The 20,324-nt window shown below is 42.4% G+C and overlaps 1 protein-coding gene across 6 annotated transcripts in view; it reads right to left on the reverse strand.

Annotated features, from left to right (window-relative positions):
* Window positions 1–11,502: 11,502 nt before the first annotated feature.
* RELCH (RAB11 binding and LisH domain, coiled-coil and HEAT repeat containing) overlaps window positions 11,503–20,324 on the reverse strand; it is a 130,439-nt gene continuing 121,617 nt past the window's right edge. For all 6 annotated transcript variants that reach the window (XM_090039315.1, XM_090039314.1, XM_090039313.1 and 3 more), the window contains one exon: window positions 11,503–13,169. In XM_090039315.1, the coding sequence (XP_089895441.1) occupies window positions 13,049–13,169 (121 nt within the window). In that variant the 3' untranslated portion in view covers window positions 11,503–13,048. The remainder of the gene's footprint in view (window positions 13,170–20,324) is intronic.

Consider the following 20,324-nt stretch of genomic DNA (forward strand, 5'->3'; position numbering starts at 1 on the left):
TGCTCTTTTTCCATGGGTGATAGGTGCATCCTGAGTCTGGAGGGGGACAATTTGTGGGTGGGCCCAGGGGGTGGGCCAAAAGTCCCATATCCACTCCTATACGTCTGTGCTGTGGCTTAGTGTCCCCTACCCTCCCCAAACATGCCACTGGCCTGCGTGGCAAAAAACCTACATCCCGAGTGGTGCTGAGTCAGGGGCCAATCTCAATGGGGGGCGCACATGCCCCTCCCCCCATTCCCTCCCTACTAGTCACCTGTGTCTGCTTCCATATTTGTTTTGTTCTTTCCCCTGATTAAAAAAAAAAAACCTTTCAAAGCAATCAGAAATTTAGGAGGGAACAAGCTGTTGGACTTACTATTCTTGCTGCTTTCTCTTTTCAATCAGGAGAGGTCAATGTAGCAAAAGTGACAGTGTGATTGTAGTAATTGCTACAGGACTTGTGCCAGCTCCAGAATCACCTGCAGGAGAGCAGCAGAGACTAAGCACTACAGGCTTTAGCACAAGCTAGCAAGCTGAATACGAGGGCTCCTGTGAAAATACTCTGCTTGCTAGCTTAGGCTGAAACCCAAGCCACTGCCTCTTATCTGTGAAGATTGCCTCAGGTGGCTAAATTAAACTAGCACAGATAGGCAGAGTTGGGCTAGTCGCACCTTTGCATCCTTGTATGACCCAGAGGAAGAATCCAGGTACTGCACAGATTCTTCTTGAAGCCACACAAACTGTGCACCTAGATGCAAATGGCAGTAACAATGCAAGTCACAGCTGAAGTGCTTCAACATAATACACATTTCTCTCTGAACAGTCATTCCTTGTTATATGTACTTTACAGACACTCCAACCTCTCCAGTCCCAAGAATCTCAAGTTGACATAGAAAAGGAATTTCCAGTGCTTGTGAAAACCTACACCTACAGAATAACATCCTCCTCAGGAGGAGCAGTGTGGGCTCTTCAAACAGCATGCCTCTGCCCTGGGCTAGGTGAAACTGCTTCTAAAGGTGAGAACAGGTTGCTTTCTCGACCTGTTCAATTCTTGGCCTCTAATGAAACATTTCAGTGAGGCACCAGTTGGGATACCATGACTAAAGCGGCAAGCAGTTGTTTCTGACAATGGTCAGTACTAGATGCTCCAGTGGAAGGTACAAGAAACCCACTAGTGAACAATCAAAGGACATCTACCACTGGAAAACAAATAAAAGGTTCTTTTCTAAGCCTACTGTTTAGTGCTGCTTCTCAAAAATCCTCTTTAACCTAACCATGGCAGCTCTCATTAGCCATGTATCTTGCTTGAATCCTATTAAACTTTCAAGGTGTTCAGATTGTAGCCATGTTGGACTTGAGGCAAAAGGAATCAAAACTCATGGAAGAGGTGATCTCTTTTATTAGACCAACTAGATATTTGCAAATAAATAAAATAATTTGTTTGTAAACTTTTGGGAGCACTCACCCTTCATCAGGCATAGGAGAGACAGAGATTGTAAAAGTTCTCCTGGGTAGAAATGAAAATTCCTATTTCACAGGAGACCTGAAGCTACGGTAAAGTCTCCTGTTTGGAATAGTTCATTTTGTCGAGGTTAGGCACAGAGAATTTGATTAAACTTTCAATACACCCTAGCCACACTTGCACAGACCTCACTTTTAGTGAGAAGACACAGATATATATAATTTTGTTACTATTAAAAAATGCCATTGTAAGCTATTACAATGCGTAAATTAATCTGTGCGATCCTGCAGTGATACAGGTGTAGCTAACAGTTGCACCTCTAACCCTGTTTTGTTCAGGGTTTAAGTGGGAGCAATTCAGTAACTTTGCATTACTGCGGGACCATGCAGATGTAATCATTACATCGTAACAGGTGATGTGGACTCCTGAGTGCTGCCTCTCCTTCTAAAGAGGTTAAAAGTGTATTTGTTCAGGACCTAGAGGCTACTAAAATAGAACAGAATTATATTGCACTGCCAAGTCTGCACTTAACATGCTGGACAAGAACTGCATACAAAAGTGTGCGTCAGATAAGCGGTGGCAGATCCCCAAGAATGGTGCACTTAACATGAGCTCTAGAATGGTCCCGGAAGAGTTCCACTGACAAGTTTCGGATGACAATTTCTCTTACAAAAAGCTAAGTATACCTCATGCTGGAAATACTCAAGCCTTCTCCTTGGTGTGTGCATGGTTTTAACTCTTCATATTTAGGGAACAAGGAAATGTTTCTCTTGAACAGAGCAAACTATTCAGTCTCTTCCTCTTTTTACTCTTAACACAATAGCAAGGCTATAAGCACTGTTTATTTACTAGCTGCTGATTCAGACCACAGATTTATGGGAGCAAGCGGAGTGTCACCATTAAAGAACATTATGGTTTTAGTCTTACAAACTGCTGATTGAAATTGAAAGAATTTTAGGTTGCTCCAAATGGCAAAACACTCGACTCAATAATTCCTGCATTCAGGCTCTTCCATATTTCTAAAGCATTCTCCCTTTGGGTTAAAATTACTTCTACGTGAAGATCAACCTAATTATTTCCTTAAAGTCATTTTCTTTTAAGTACACAACACGACAGCCTGAATCAAAATCCACTGAGGTGATTGAGTGTATTTTATCAACTTCATTATGTATGTTGCAATGGGCCCTATGAAATCAGATCACAGACACTGGAAAATAAAAACTGGCAAATGTACAAAAGAAAGACAAATGCTTAAATTGCAATAGCCATTTATATTTTCTCTCACAGGTTTCGCCAAAAAATTCCCCAACAAAACAACTGAGACAGGAAATCAGGTTTTCAGTGTTTCAGGGCTTTATTGGGGGGGGGAGGGGGAAGGGAAATCTGCTTTCTGTAGAAAAGCTGTAAAAAAAAAATGGAACACCTGAAAACAGACATTTCAGAAATGTTCCCATGATGCTTCCTCTCTATGGAGTCTGAACGCTTCAACTAGATTACATTTTCCATGATACATGATGACTATGGGACTCCATAAATACACTACAGGAACTCAGCCAAAGGCGAGAGACAGTGGTCCATCTTGAAAACGTAGTCTGGATGGTAGTAAAACCCAGAAAGGAAAATGTGCAAAAAGACACCTGAACAATAAATTGTCTGTAGCACTGCAATTGCATTTTTGAAGAGATCTATTTTGGCTTTTTCACTATAAGTTTGACTTTTTCCATTAAGAACATCAATGAAAACTTTTATTTTTATTGAAAATGTCCACCATGAGTGGACCCTCCCTCCTCCCCAATAGGTTTCCCAACTAGTTCCTGTTCCGTACCTACATTCAAAGTTGTGAAGCCACTGCTCGCTCTACAAGACTATTGCCATATCAGGGTTACACAGAGATAAGATAAAAGCAAGAAATGTTGAACATGGCTGTAATACTGCTTGAGCTGGGATATGTGTTACTGTGCTCTAGACAGTGGCTCATTTACTTTTCTATCAATTAACTACACAACATCTTTAATGAAATATGGAATAAATAATTTTGGATTGCATTATGTAGGCACTATGATTAGAAAAATAACACATGAAAAAAGGCTAAAACAAAAACAACAGGTAACTTGCATCTGAGGAGCAGCGGGACTTGGGTAAATTATGGCTTTGGAAACCTTTAACAACTTCTCTTTTCCCTTCTGTCAAAGAAAGGTAAGAGTGTTATGTTCAAGGATTATGCTTCCCCCCACCCCACTTCACTTTTGTGTATACTGATATCATGTTTTAATGCAAGTTACATAACAGAGAGGCACTTGAAACAAAAGGACACAGCAGGGGTAACTACAGCTAGAATTCACAAGGAAACTTGACAGGAAGTGGCTTGAGGCTGACCAGGTGAGAACCATAGTTTCTCACAACAGTACATACCACTTGCAGCAGCAGACAAGCTAGGTTATTGACTCAAATGGACTGTCTTGTAGGAAAGAGACTGAAGAGCTGTAAAAAAAATCAAGTTACAACAAAGAAGTCCTATATGCTGGAATTTGGTTGAAATGTCTCAACCCAACCCAACAAGGAAAACATTGGAGTACGGCTGAAGGTCCTTTTCTGTTTGAAAAGGGATGGGCCTTCACCTTTGCTCCCAAAGGACAGACAGAAGCACTCCGTCTGTTAACTGCCCGCCCCCGCACCTTGTAAACTGTCATGCTTTGAAAGCTTAAATTATAAAAACAACTTCTCACTTTTACCATGAGTATTATTTTCCCTTTATCCCCCTTGCTTCCTAGAGAAAGGATCTGAGATTATATGTGGATACCAACAGGTTTAAAATAGGAATACAAAAGTGCATCCTGTATTAAAAGTTTGAAGCAACTGCAAAACGAAGTCCTGACAAGATCAGTGTAAAAATTTCTGTTGTTATCCTTCAGGAGCTTTGGTAGGTAAAGACTAATTCCCATGTAAAATGTACCATGTTTATTCAACCTTTTACTTAAAAAAGAAAAAGGAACACAAAACAAACCCACCAAACAACAAAAAAAACTTTTAGTCTAAAAAGTGACGGCCCTAGGGATAAGACCCCGAACCAGAGATTGCAGCAATAAAATCCCTACCTTTGCTTCAGCTCTTGTTAATCTTTGTCTCTTATCGGTAAATTGAGGATATAACCATGTGGAGGCCTTATCCCTGTAGTTTATGAATGCTAGTTTAATTTTATGTACCTATACATATCTGCCTTTTGCCACATGCTCCTTGTGCTGAGAAGGCAGGGGAGTGGTAGTAAGATGACTTTCCACAAGTAGGTTGATCATTCATGACTATCAGCACCTGAACAGGTCTGACTGGAGAAGTACACAGGAGTTAATGCACCCAAGATAAAGCCAGTTTTCTCTACCCTCTCTGCAGAAGAGGGAGGGTTTTGAAGGAGTGGAATTCCCCCGGGCGTAGAACAAAGGGAGCAGGTATTTGCTGTGGGTCTTAAAAACTTCAAAAGAGGGAATCCTAGGGCCTTGTTACACCTTACGCTATGACAGCACAAATATTGATGGGTGTTCGTGCTAGCTTGGAGTTAGGAGTGGTCAAACCTTCAGTCTAGAAACCTTCTCTGACTGTCTCCCACCTGCACGGCTGTGACTTCCCACTAGACGCCTGGTGAACAGGGGCAGGACTAGGAGCTGTAACTGTGAGTTGCCACTACAGGGCTGGTGACCCAGGACAGGCTTCTGACTCTGCTCTATGGGCTGGTGTGAGAGAGATCCTGGGATACTGGAGGACTTCGACTTCAGTGGCACATCTGTGGCGAGTGGCCACACCTGAGTGGAACAGGAGCTGGGTGGTATGGAGCAGAGATAATTCTGCCCTGGAGTGGCATAAGTGAGCTGCTTAATGAGGGCTTAAAAACACTTTAAAATGTTAATGTAGTGACAATCCAGGGGTTAAGCCAGGGGTGGGCAATTAATTCAGGTGGAGGGCCGCTTACTGAGTTTTGGCAAGTCATCGAGGGCTGCATGACAGGCAGCCAGGGGCAGCTAAATATTAATTTTCTAAATCTTTGAGGGGCCCAACGGGTCAGATAGAATGGCCTGGCAGGCCACATCCAGCCCGCAGGCTGCATTTTGCCCACCCCTGGGTTAAGAGCTCCAGGGGCTTCCCACAATGCAAACAAGCTTTAGTTCAAGTGCCCTGGCTGCCATTTTTAAACACTGGGATGCTGATACAGGAGGTGTGATGGTGCCCACGCAGCAAGGGATTGATTGGGGATGGGACAAGCACTGCTCTGTGAGGGGGTGGGGCTGCTCATGCAGCTGCACACCACCAGTCCAGGAGCTGCTCATGGTGGCTTGTCCAGTGGCTCTCACTGCTGCTTCCGCATGGGGCAGGTGGGGCCAGGGCTGCGCTCTGGGCAGAAGGCGCTGGGAGCGGGGGCTGTGCCCTGCCGCCGCTTGCCCAGCCAGTGCAGGATTGAGCTGCTGCACCACATCTGGACAAGTGGCACACAGCGGCAGGAGCCAGCCAGGCCTCCCCGCACCTCCTGTACAAGCAGCAGCTTCACCCAAGCTGGGTGAGCGGTGGCAGGGCACGGGGGATAGAGTGTGTGCCACCCAAAAACTCAATGCAGCCCCCACATAGCTCCCGCTCTGCTGTCTGCCCTGCCCCAATCTGGAGGTACACGACCATCCCCTTCCCACGTGCCCTGCTGCTGCTCACCCAGGCGGGGTGAAGCCGCTGCTTGTCTGGGAGGTGTGGGGAGGTGGGGAGGCCACTGTGTGCCGCCTGTCCGGAGGCAGCATAGCCCCCATTCCCAGCACGTTCCACTTCAAGTGCAGCTTGGCACAGCCCTGGCCCCGTGCAGATCCTGGAGCACATGCCCCATGTCCTCCTGGATTGGCGGCAGGAGCAGCGATGAGAGCTCCCTGAGCAGCACTTGCCTCAGCCCGAGCCCCAGTCAATCCCTCACTGCATGGGCATTGATCTGCCAACCACTATAAAGCCAAAACTCGTGTAGGAACTTTGAAACACGGTGTCAATTTACAAATGTTGTAAATGCCATTTATCCTAAGCTGGAAAGTCCTAAATCAAGGGCTGCCTGTATAGGAACTCTAAGGTGACTCAAGGCCACTGTGACCATTGAGTCTGACTTGATTTGATAGTTTTTAGCACAAGGCCTGCAAATTGCACTTGATGCTGCAAACTGCACAGTCCACACTACAATACGCATTCATTAGCTAAATTAATATTTTGTTTAATAACAAATAAGTCTGCCTGAAAAGTTGTTTTTTTGTTTGTTTTTTTTTGCTGTGAAGTGCATGCTGCTCTATACAGTATGATCTGTCCAACTTGCTTTAGATTTTTAAACATGAAAAACATTTTCATTACAGCTGAACAATTTTTATAATAAACAATCCATGGCATGGCTTACACTGAGCATTCATCTACAAACCAACAAAAAAGTGCCTATGAACTGAACATGTCAGTATAAGTTTGCAACTCTCTTAAAGTAACAATAAGAACATCAACAGCAAAAACAGTACAACTACTCAGCCACTGCTAATACATTGATTATTAAAAAACATACCAGCCTGAATTTCCTGATAAAGTTATCACTTAGGTAGGTACAGTTATGTCTTCAGTGTTTTTCTCAGTGTTCTGGCATGAAATGTTAGCCAATGTTTCATTTTTAACTTACCATTTTCCATGCTCTTTAGGTGCGTCAGTTCAATGACCCTGGAGACTGAAACTCAAGACGGACAGATAACCTTCAGTAGGTTTCAATTTTAATCCTCTACCAGTAAGAACTACACCAGTAAGCGGACTTTCCTTGTCCTGTCATGCTGAGATGCCTTGAAAGTTGTGCAACCAGGTCAGAATTGAGGCACAACATGCCAGTAAACAAGAGCAAGAGTTGAAGTTATAAATTCATTTGACACTGGGCAGTAACAATGGGCACAGGCAGAAGTTACATTTGTCATGTGATCAGCCCATTGAAAGCCCTCTCCAGCTGTGCCCTTGCAGAAGAGCAGGGTGGCAGAGAGCTTTAAAAGTGCCCAACTGCATGACAATCTAAACCCTCACTACATGAGGGTTCAGATGAAGGCTCTCCAAAGCAGAGTGCCTTCATGAATATCTGTCAGTGTGCCAGGAGCAGGGCTGGGCTGATACAGCTCAGCCCTACCCCCAGGGCTCTCTTCAGAATGGGAGAGAGATCCATTTCGGGTTTGCCCAGCCTGCCCTGGAAGGTGGGGTGGGTGGATTGGAGCCACTCTCCCCACCAGACCCCCTGCAGGAGGGGCAGGTAGAAGGGCTCCAATCCACCTGGCCCACCCTCCAGGGCAGGCTGGGCAAGCCCCAGCCCAAGCTTCCTCCCCGCCCTTCTTCCTTGTCCTGTCCCATCCCGAAGACAGCACAGGAGCTGGGGTGGAGGGATGGTGCTAGGAGAGAGAGGCTGCAGCCACACAGCCACTCGAAAGTGGAACTCAATCCCCCAACACCTCAGACCCAAAAGTGAACTCTTTAAGTTGGGAGGAACGCTGTAACTCACAGTTTCCCACAAAGGAGGAAGCTGCATGTCTCTCAGTGCCCAATGGTTGTTAACCTGGGCTGGTTTAAATCCAACAACCCGAAGGTGGTGAAAGCTGTAAACCCCTAGAGCAATCTAGTAGTCCAACCTTATTTTTTCCAATTGCACCAAATTAAAAAATAAAACAAAAGACACGTAAGATATGATGTAACCTCAGCCAAATGATAAAAACCGAAACACATGCCCTGGACATCCCTGAGATAATTCACAGTTTGACCAAATACTGCAGTACATCTGGCCTCTAGGGCCATGTCCAGACAAGCCTGGACATTTGATTCCCTGGGGACAAGTAGCAGCGACACACCTGGTATCTCTTCTACTTGTCTCTGGGGAACGCCTGTGCCACACGTTCTGGTGCATGGCAGGTTACCCTGGGTGGGTTAGGGAAGGCTGAGGCCAGCAACTGTACTGGCCCCACAGCCTTACCTGGGGTCCTGGGGAAACTGCAGCTGTGGCACTGCTGCAGCTGGGAGCCTGACCAGCAGTCAGAGTATGGCTCTGGCGTGCCAGGCTCTGGTTTTGGGTGGCATACACTGTCCTGCTTTTTTTCCTGTGTGGGTTTTTTGACTCTGGAATCTCCTGGGGTCAGCCTCCCCACCCCTGCTGCAAGGTAACAGTGTGGGGAATGCCTGAATGTGTGGCGGCACGTACCACACAGCCATGCTCATCTGGACGTGGCCTAGAAGACCCTGCTCATCATCACTTACAAAGAACCCACATCTAATTCTCCCTAATTTAACAGCAATTATTTCTTTGCAGAGCATTTGCCAGGGATTAGTTACCAATCAGGGATTAGTTATCAGACGTTCCCCAGGAACAAGAAGTACCCTTGATCACTACTTTTAATGCAATAATTCAGTAATTCTATAGCCACTATTTTACCAAAGTTCTAACAGTAATAGTGATTTAAGATGCACCGAAGAGAAATACTACCACACAGCTGACCCAAACTCCTACTGGAGTTACTGGGAAGTGCTGACCTTTGGGAAGTGAAAAGTTCCTTCCCCTGGAGTCAACAGGATACCAGCAGCCAGGACTTGCTGATTCTGAGTTTCTTGTAGTGGAAGAAAATCGCATTGTGACTGGACTTTGTGCCTAGTGTAACAACCTACAAGATCCTGAACACAAGGTGTAGTGGAGTGATTTGGAGGTTGACACCAGGAAGCTCCATGTGCTTGGAGAATTTCACAGGAGTTCTGGGTACACAATGTGCCTTATGGCTGCAAGTGGCTGTACCGAGCACACAGCATTTCATATAAAGATCTAACTTGTTAGAATCCTTTTACTACCACACTGAGCACTGTACATGAAACACCTCAGAACTGTTTCAAGCGATACCATAACCATGACCCTTCCTCTACAAAAACGGTTAGATTAGAGTGGACCAGGTTGAGTTCCCTCATGTTAAATTCAAGGGAAGTTAATCTTGGGGAGGGATCTCCCCTTGGAGATTCCCATGTACCACTTGTCCAGAATACAGGTTGTCTCTTCAATGGAAGGCGGCTCACAATGCAGCCACAAACCAGGTAGGTGACTAGCTAGGCTATGGGGAGGTGTACATTGGTAGTGCTACAAAAAGCACTTTGAAACTTGCCAGCATTTCGAGTTTTGTTAAAAATCAATACTAATATATCAGGCAGCACCCAAAGCCAATTCTTTTAAAAGTCTTAAAAGAATTGGCTCTGGTGCTGCCTGACATATTAGTATTAGCAAGAGATCTAGTCTCACAGATTTAAAATACATCCAAACATTGACAATTCTTTAACATGTTTGCTAATTAATACTGAAATGGAAAATGTCTATGCAAGTGGAATGATTCAACTGAAGAAAAAACATCACCACTATTCCTGTTCATTTTCTTTTTTGGGGGGACCATTTTATCATTTTCCTCTAGCAACATCTCTGTAACCATAGCTATGAATGCTTTGTTCCTGTTGCATTTAAAATAAATTCCCTTTTGCCATCCATAAGCATACTAGCCATATTTGACACATATACTTTCCCCTTCTCTTATCAATTACTTTTCCTTCATGATAGATAATTAACAATAACTGTAATCAATTTCCTCCGTTTTTCCCCATCAAAATACTGCTTAACCAGGATGTTTTCCCATATAAGCAAGCTTTCATTTCATATCTAAGCAAGCCTTTTTCATTGGGGGTCAACTCCTAAGGTTCTCAACTCCAAAATCCAGGTCTTGCATACATTCTAACCTATGTACAGCATTATATACAAAGACCATAGTATTACTAATCAAACTTGGACTAAATCAGTGGTGCTCAACCTTATAGCCCCATGGGCTGGATCCTTCCCCAGTGCACAGGACCATGTCATTCAGCCCAGGGAGCTCCCCATGAGTCTGGAAATCTGGCAGTAGGGGAGCAGTGGCAGGCACTGTTCCTCCACCATCAAGTTTCTGGACCTTTCAGAATCCCCATGGACCAGATGACAGAGCCCTGTGGATCAGATTCAGCCTTCAGGTTGGAGGGGTCAGCATCAGTGGATTAGATAACAGTCTATTAAGGGCTGTCACTTCTCATCACTCAAAAACATGCCACTGTACCTCCAGTTATATCATCACAGCTATCTAGTCTTAGAACCTGTGTAGATGTTAGGTTTACACTGGTATAAAACAAGGAACAGGAACTTGACAAAGCCTTGCCTTGATGGCAGTACCAGAATCTGGTATAGAATTACTGCTGGAAAGATGAGTGACAAAACCACACTCATCGGCAGTCCCTTGGAGTTCAGGATTACATCCATCAGCCTTGATGGGTCCTCAGACGACTGAGGAGCCTGATTCTGGATACACAGGTTCTTTGGCAATGGGGAAATGCTGTTGTGCAGGGGAGTGGGAATTGCAGCCCTGGGTTGATCTCCTTCTCCTTCCTCTGCTGCTGCCGTTCTGCCTCACACTAGTGTAGTAGTTGTATGGCTGCTTCCGTTCTACAGCAGTCATTTGGCTCATTGCAAACAAGCTATTACAGGCTTCCCTATACTTTGGGACAAGTCACTGTACTAGCACCCACTGCAAGAGTTACCCTTTGAGGAGCTGGTTCCCTATCCAGTATGGATACCACTGTACAAAATGAATTAAAATTTCACTAGCGTTAGTGTATCATGTGTCCAGGCCCGCAGAACTAACCATCAACTGAAAACAAGATTGAGGCTTGCTAACAAACAGGACCAATGTGGGAACCTTTCCAACTGCACCCCTTACCTTTCAGTCTGCTATTGCAAATGTGGTTTTCCATACCAGAGCAAAATGCCCTCCTCAAAAATTAGGTCCAGTGCATAGCTCCTCTGCTTACTCCTGCTTTCATATGCATTCTTCCATGCTGTCCATGCTCTACCAACTAAGTATTTCTCTGTATATAGTGCACATCTTACAGAAATGCAAGTAACAATTGTAGAAATCCCCTTGCAAGCTGGACTTTGCCCCTTCGCAGCCTTTTATAGGCAAATATTTCTTGGAGACTACTACAAAAAAAATACAAGACAATTATGCAAATTTTTTTTATTTATAACACAACAATTGAGAGGAAAGTCAGTTACTTCCAATGTCTTAGAAATGTCTCCATTTCACAGTCAGATACTCTGCTAAAAGCACAGTTATTTCAGGATAACAAGCAATGGGAAGTAACAGCCATCTGTAATCTTGATAAAGATGCTTGTCTGCAGTGTAAAAGGATCTGTGCAGCAGGCTCTCACAATACAAGTTGGGCAATTGTATATGCAGTGCCATTAGGCAACACAAAGCAATTAGGAGTATTAGTCATTTTTATCAACTACATGTATGGGAAATACTTTAAGCACTGCATCCATATTTCAGAAAACTATTCTTTTGTTACTTACCCTCTCTGTTCACTTCCCCAAACAGATGAACATTTCCAATTGTAGGAGTACTGTGACACTTAAAGGAAATGTTTCACTTTTCATTTACATTTTTGTTTCATTCTCTATCATCAATTTGATGCTATGTGCTTTGTTATACATTCAGAAGGTCTTATCGATAAAGACCAAGGAAAGTGTCCGCTAACAGGGAAAGTTTAGACTTGGTTGTGAAACACTTGTTTGTCTATGCTTTCTTATTAAAAAAGCTAGTATTTGTTAAAGATACCATTTTTAAAGATACTGCAATTCTCTGAAAGTTGGTGCACAGATTTCATACATATCCACAGAATCTACTTGGGTGTTTAAAGGTTACTCTGTCTACAGAGATGTATAGTACAGTGTATTGGCTGTAATCTGTAGAACCAACAAGAAGCCATTTCCAGATTAATCATTTGACAAGATTTGTCTTGACCACTGTTTCCTTTACTTAGTAGATGTGCCTTCCAGTAGGTAGACTAATCGTTAAAGTGCTTTAAAGTAAGAAGACAACAGATGCAAAATGTTCATCTGGCATATTTCATACAGCACTTGCAACATATGCACTGAAACAGTCGAAGTGCTGAGAGTTTCCTGTGGACTGATGCAGTGCCATCAGTTCCATACATTATGTGCTGCAATTCCTCTGGCTTTGAGATGTACAGTACTTACAAAAACACAATTCTAACAGCAGAAACAAGTGCTGGTGGCCCCTTCCTTGTCATATTAGAAACACAATAAAAAGAAGTCTGCGTTACACCTTCATAATTTAAATACATAAGTAATCTCCACTTTTATTACTTCATGACAATGACTTCAAATTTACATTATTTTAAGTACCATTGTAATAGCTCCATGTATAATACAGATACTTGCTGATATCTTGTCAGAAAATAAAAAAAACCCCTTCACTATATAAAAAAAAATATGCTGGAAAGACAAACACAGAACAGGGACTTGGTACAGACTATGAATTCAGTTTTCTCTCAACCAGTTAACCCAAAAATGAACAGATACACAGCGATATTCAAAAGCAGTGCAAATATCTTTGGAGGTTAGAATAAAATTATACTACAAGAACATAAGACAGAGGAAATAAAAAGGCAAGTACTTCAAGTACAAGGAACCAGTCTGCATGAGGTCCATCTTAGTGTTTACTGGGACTTTCTTTTCCCATTTCACTTCTTCCTCTGAAACACATTAGCCAACATGGCACCTGATGTGGTCAGCTGGCCCATTTTGTTCAAGAACTTGGTCTTTGTATCTTCACTCACCAGGCTTGCAGCAATTGACATTGAGCTAGGAAAGAGTTATAAAGAGAGAAGATACATAAAACAACTAAACCGCTAAAGAATACTGTTGTTTGCTGTTTAATAAGCAATTTGCATGTCAACACATTTATGGTCTTAAAACAAAACAATCCTTGAAAGATCTGGCTCTTAGGGTTAGCTTTGAAAATGCTGGACCCAAGGGGAAACCTGGTTAACTGAAATATGCTTTACAGACTGACTACCCACCCTCCATTGTTTCAAAAAGCCTCCCCCCCAAAACCTCAACCCCCTCCTCCCAACCCCTCCCCCCCCCCAACCAAACCAACCAACAAACCAAAACACCACTGTGCTGGAAGGGTCTTCCAACTATAGTCCCAGTACACAACCTGAGAATGCCTTCACAAACTTATCTGACTCTCTGTAGATGTCTTGTTAGTATCAGCTTAAAATTTTAGCAATAAGCTTTGAGAACAAATGCCTTCCTGAGAAACAGCCACTCCTTTATTCCCTCCCCTCAACTAAAAGTATCAACTCTAAATGCTTCAAAATTCAAGACAGATGTGGTCTTTCAAACCTTCAAAGCTGATTTTGAAGAGCAAAGCAGCCCAAACAAATTACCTTAAAACTAGTGTGAAAACAGAAACAAATTTGAGGAAGTTGCACTTACCATATGTAACTGAATCCAAGATGAGGCCCCACCCCTGCACTTAGCAAGGGGAAAGAAGCCCCTGGTCTTGGATCCAAGTACGAAGCTGGGTGTGGGCGGGGAAGAGCGCTGGGTGCTGTGGCTCCGACTATAGCCCAAAGAAGCCACAGCAGCTGCATCTCTCCTACCTTTGTCCCTGCAGTCCTTCTTCCCCACCCCCACCCTCACCGCCATCCTTACTGTCCAGCATGACTTTGGCTTGATTCCCACCCAGGCATGAAGCGCATGGAAACTCTGTACCTCACCCAGCTAATCAGCAGCAGTAATACTGCTGCATGTCCAGGTAGGGCCCACACTTTCATATGCTTGGTGATCTGGAAGGGAATGAAGCCAGAGCTGCATTTGATGGTAAGGTTGGGGGGAGGATGGGGGCAGAGCCAGTGGGGAGGCAGGCATCAGAGGGTGGGGGGTGCAGGTCGTGGGCTGGCTGCAGGAGAAAGCTGAGAGGGAGGCACATGGCAAAGGACTACCTGCCCAGCCCTACTTTTCCTGCTGTAGCAGTGAGGGTAACAAAATTTGAGATGCTCCAATTAGATTCTGTACTTGGAAAAATTATAACATCTATCAATTTTCTACATATACAATCTAGTTATTGGGGAGGGTGTCACCTTTAATTCAGGGTGATTTTTTTGGAGTAAATATGGTAATTCTATAAGAGATGGCAATTCTCTGGAATTTATAGGGTCCTGCAATACACAACTTCCTAGATAAGAGAATTGTCATCGTAGGAGTACTCCTTCATGGCAAATCACTAACAATATAAGCGTGTCACAGCAGATGAGATAATAAGTGAGCTGCACTTCCTGTATTACATTAAGACGTTTGATTAAAATAGCAAGGCAAACATTCTTTCAAAAATGACAATACCCTCTTTTCTAGAAGACTAATTTGTATCTGTGAAACTGCCCAAATCGTGATAGCACCTATGTCCATACAAATAAAACTTCTTGAATGCATACCCCCGATCATACCAATGTCTTGAATCAGAACGGACAAAGCAAGTTCTACTGGATTAGAGTGATTAGTTCTACTTTGATTTCCTTCAGACTGAAACATCTGTAATCAAGTAGCAGAATGGTACTCGAGGAATTACTCAATGGTTTCACCCCCACTATCATAAACTAAGGGAATCAATTAATTACAATCTGGTTCCTAACTTGCATGAATGGAAATATACTTTAAAACAAGAAAAAAAAATTGCTTGGACTGCTGCTTTACACACACACTAATTTTATTATTGCTCCTGATTCTTAACAGGTAAAAGAATTAAACAGAAAAATTATTATTGCACACTTGTATTGCTTGAGATTTTGTAAAAAGACAGAGCCCCCAAATTTCTGGACGGGCCTCAGAGTTCTGCTTGTGAAAGGAATAGGCTGTTGAAATGCCCTTAAAACTATTTACAATAAGAGGAAAGATTTCTTATACTTTAGTCAGTTCAATACTTTATAAATTTAATAAATGTTGTGGTGCTTTCTGAAGTCCAATCAGCATGTCAGCACCCAACTCATTTGCTGAAAGATGTTTAGATGCCTCCCTGCCTATTTAAGAATTTAAAAACCAGACTCAGTGTTCTCTGTATGACAGTCCCACTTCACATGATAGTGCTGCACATACAGAGCTGACCTGACAGTCAGAGCCATAATCTTTCAAAAACAAAGGTTGCTGAAAAGGTTCTTTTTCTTAAAATACATTCTGTGCTACAGTAACAGAGGTCCTCAAACTTTAAATCTTGTTAAATGACAGTTACAATATTTTTCTATATTAAAGAGCAGAACTGAGAGACCCATCTCTATAGGTCAGTGGGAACCTAAAGAACAGTTAGATAACCATAGGTGGCATGTTTTACTTTCAGTTGCTGATATGCTGCTGCCAAGAAAACTCTAGCAAGTTGTTATTGCAAGGTGGATTTGTTATGCAGTGATGCAAAGGACAATTCTTAAGCCCTTTGATTTGACTGACCAAAGAGAACAGAGCTTTTTCTTACTTCATTCTGCATGAGCTAGCCATGGACTACAAAACGTTTTAATATATGCTATAAAAATCCAAGCCAGCGCTCACAATCCAGGGAAAGCTGGCCTTGCAGGGAAATGTTAAATATTCCATCTTTTAAAAGTAAAAAAAAATAAAAATAAAAAAGAAAGGAAATAGTGACTAGTTTGAGAAGGGAACACAACTTGTTTATAGCCAAAAGATTGCTGTATGATAAGCAGTGCCTCAATAAAACTTGAAAGAAAGTTTAGCCAGAGAAATAGGGTCCTGAAAATAAAGGTATTGGAAAATGAATGACCACATTTTGTATTTTTCTTTTCTTGTTTCATAGTTTTTATAAGACAATGATTCTTCTGCTGCAAAGAACTCAGAAAGACCACAACAGGACAAAAATGTTTTTAACACTATAAATTCCTATTTGAAATCTCTGGGTTTACCTTGTGACTCATGTTTGCACACCTAACATTGTGTGACACCTCACAGCATCTCAAGATACTCCAGGGTGCCACAGCATCTTGACTTCATTGTCTCGATGAGCTGTTTGAAATGCAAAATGACACCCCAAAACAAACAAACAACAAAGCAAAGCAAAAAAAAAAATGATCTCCTTCAATTTGGGCTTCAGTCTTACTACAAAATTAAAAAAAACAAACAAACTATTTCACTAATCAATATAACATTAGTTTTACAGGTAAGGTTCTCTCAGATCAAAATGATTCATCTTTTCCAATAAAAGTTGCCTATTAACAAACCTCAAGATTTATAAAACTTAATTTTAAAATCACAAAAGTACCCACTAAAAGTTTCTGATGAACTTCACATTTTTCTCATGTTAAAAATGATGACAAAATACTTGGAACTTAATTTACTTCAATTCTGTTTTTTGTGAGTGCACTTGCATGATGCTCCAAAATCAAAATCAATAATTTTGGTTGCAAGTAATCTTTTAAAAAGGTAATCAATACTTTAAAGAGAAGTAGGCTATAACAAAACTAACTAAAGCTTTCAAAGGGTTAAAAAAAAGTTTGTATATATGTGGAAGTAACCCTTAAGTTATAAAACATTTTGCATCAATTTTATTTTTTTGAAGAGATTTTTCAAAAATATATCTGATGCTGAAAGGGAAAAAAAGGGAAGGTTAAATAAAAGGAAACAAATGCAACTTTCTGCAAAGACTTCTCTTTTTTCAATCAAACTTCTCAGCAGTTTGCATTTTAGATGGAAATTAATTGGAAGCTGTGTCACTGATGCATGCGAATACTTACTGCATATCCTTACCATACAGGAAGTACTTCTAATTGTGGTATCAAAATAGTTTCTTCACATGCAATACACGTTATATTTCTTCACTTATCTAGAACCTGGCTAATTATTCTTTGCATACAACAGGGCTGCCCAACTTCCATGGAAGTTACTTTCTGACATCCTGGCAACTGTTACATCTTCATAATCCTGTAGCGGTACAAGTTAGCTAAAATCACTGAATGAAAACGGGGTCGAAAAATTACAAGAGCTTGCTAAACCTTCTACCACTACAGGGGAAAGAAGAGGTAACAGCTATACTGTAAATAGTTTATCAGTATCATTTAATACCAATACTTCTGTCATATATCAGATGTAGATACACACACCTGTTTCTGTCCAAAGATTAGTCTAAACTCCATAAAACAAAGGACTATTTCATCACTCAATATACCTGCTCATTTAAAGAGTAATCTGTAACCTGGCTGAGTTGATTTGAAGGCGAACTCTAAAGTAAGAACACTCCTCAAACCACTCGTCTACCCACTTGTTCCTCAGTCTAACTGAAGAGCATTAATTTGCGAATCAAGCAAACCGTTTTCATCTTTCCTAAAGAAATGAGTCCAATTATGTTGGACTATGCTATGATTCATGCAATTATAAATAAATAACATAGTACAGTAGAAGCTCCAGTAATCGGCATCTTACAAGCCGGCATGCCGGCTTGTAAGAAAGTGAAACCGGAAGCGGCCACTGTGGCGCTTCCAGTTTTTCCAAGCCCCCATGGCCCAGAGCAAAGCAGCTTGAATTACCAAGCCCCCACGGCCTGGGGGTGTAACAGGCTGCACAGGGCTGTGCAGGGCCTGCCTCTGTCCCACAGGGCCCGCAGCAGGAGGGGTGGCGATGCGGTGGGAGGTGCGGCGGGACACTCCAGATGCGGCAGAAAAAGTGGTGAAGGCCGCTCAACTAACCGGCATATTTTGTTATTCAGCATCCCCCATTCCCAGGCCAGATAACAGAGCTTTTACCGTACTAAAGTTTGACAACAGTTTGGAGGTAGCTCCTTAAAGACACTATTTTGATGCCACCTACTTCCAATGCAGTTTGGATGTAGAGGCAGTCCAACTTACAACATTTTGAGTTACAATGTTTTGCACTTAACAATGTTTATAAATTGACACCCTGTTTTAACTTTGATGTCAGTTTCAACTTTACAATGCTTGATCTGACATGATTCCACGCCAGCAAACAAGTTCGCTGTGTCACCTATCTCCCTAGAGAACATCTGCCCAAACTTCCCTGGACACTTTCTTTAACAAAGCAGACAAGACTCCAGAAAAACCTGAAGCCAAGACTCCTGAGAAGACTCCAGCCAAAAACCCTTCAAAAAGTCCAGCAAAATCACTTCAAAGAAGTCCTTCCAAATCAAGATTGCTATTTACAATATAAATACATTAATGTAGCTATATTACTCATCTATAATTGACTGAGAACAAAATTCTGGGTTATTTTTGGTGAAAACAGGGTATCAGGTATTGGTTCAGGAACGAATCCATCATTTATAACATTGTTTCCTATGGGAAAATCGGTTCTAAGTGACAACATTTAAATTTAAGACAGAGTTTTCAGGAACAAATTGTGTTGCAAGTCCAAGGGCTGCCTGTAAGCATGTAGGCATCATTTCCTTCTAGAAAATGCATTTGTGGAGGAATGCTCAGAATCTGCCCATGTAACAAGTGTGCAGGTAGAACAGAATACAATCAGCTTGTTTCGAATACTGTTTCTTAATATGCAAAAAGGTGATGATAGAAATTTTTTGTCCTACATTTAAAGGGCCTTTCCATCAGGACATAAAACAGTGAATAACGGTAATGCTTCTGAAACACATGGAATATTAAGTTTTTGACTGCAGTTTTGGATCATTTCAGTTCAGTATTTCTATTGTACAGAATTGTCAACTTTTAAAACCAGCTCCAATAGAAGAGACTAATAGGAGTTCTCTTGGAGAATGACACCGTCTCCAAAACATTCTGTGATCAAGTTCTTGTAAAAGATGCAACGACCAGAAATTTTTTGGAAAAAAAGTCCCTCTCAAGGTGATTAACTTTTTCGTCTAGAGAATAGATGAGGCAAGAACAGTTTTTTGGAATACTCTACAACAGAAATAGTTCAGGATGGATAGTATGGATAAAATCCAGAAATTTTACAGATTTGCAATACAAAGCTCAGATTACGGAAGTACTAAAACAGGATTCTTAACCGGGCTGTCATGGCCACCAACCTAATTCAGTTCTCAACTGAGGAGGTACCGTATTTTTCGGACCATAAGACGCACTTTTTCCCCCCCAAAAGTGGGGGGAAAATGAGGGTGCGTCTTATGGTCCGAAGGTGTGTGTCCCGGGGAGACGGGGCGGAGCTTGCCCGCGGAGGCGGCGGAGCCCGAGCGGGACATCCGCCGCTTGTTTATACCGGAAGCCGGCGCCCGTGCCAGTGGCCGGGAGCTGGCAATAAAAATGGCCGGCCACCGGCACACATAGTATCTCCTGCCATAAAAACTGGGTGCGTCTTATGGTCCGAAAAATACAGTAAGCATGCTCTTCCCCGCCGCCCCAGTGGCACTCAGGTTGCTGTCCTCCCTCCTCTCCTGGCAATGCCTGAACTAGGCAGAACAGTGGACCTGGGGCTGCAGAGCTGTAATTTTCAGTCCAGCTTGTCCTTTGCTCTTCCCATGCTCCCAGGGCTGGAGGAAGGGGCTCTGAGGGGCAACTAAATATTAAAGAGTTGCTAGCTGGTACACCACAAATCCTTACTAGTCAAATTAGGAAGGCAAACATCTCCAGCTAGAGGCATGTAAACGTTTCTTAGAACCTGTTTTATCTGAGGGGAAAGGCCTACTCATTCAAGTGCCTTGTGCTACCGGACTTATGTGCTTTATAGAAGACTCAGACTGATATGTAAGACTGCAGGCAGGTTTATGAGATTAAAGCTAAACACACAATAAATAATTTAGCAGCTTACTGCAGAAAAAAAATCTGCTCTGTATAATAGCTAGCATCTCAAGCAGCATGAGGTGTAACCACTTTAAATGCACACCACTTTCATCTATATGCATTTTTTTGGTGCAAAGACATGAAACCAAACAAGAGGAAGGAAAAAACACACAAAAGCCAACAACAACAACATAGGAAAGGGGTGGGGTGGGGAAGAAGCAGCAGAGAAACAGGCAGCAGACCCCAGAGGAGC

Source organism: Crocodylus siamensis, chromosome 3, assembly GCF_052110815.1.
Source record: "Crocodylus siamensis isolate JL-2025a chromosome 3, ASM5211081v1, whole genome shotgun sequence".
Lineage (NCBI taxonomy): Eukaryota > Metazoa > Chordata > Crocodylia > Crocodylidae > Crocodylus > Crocodylus siamensis.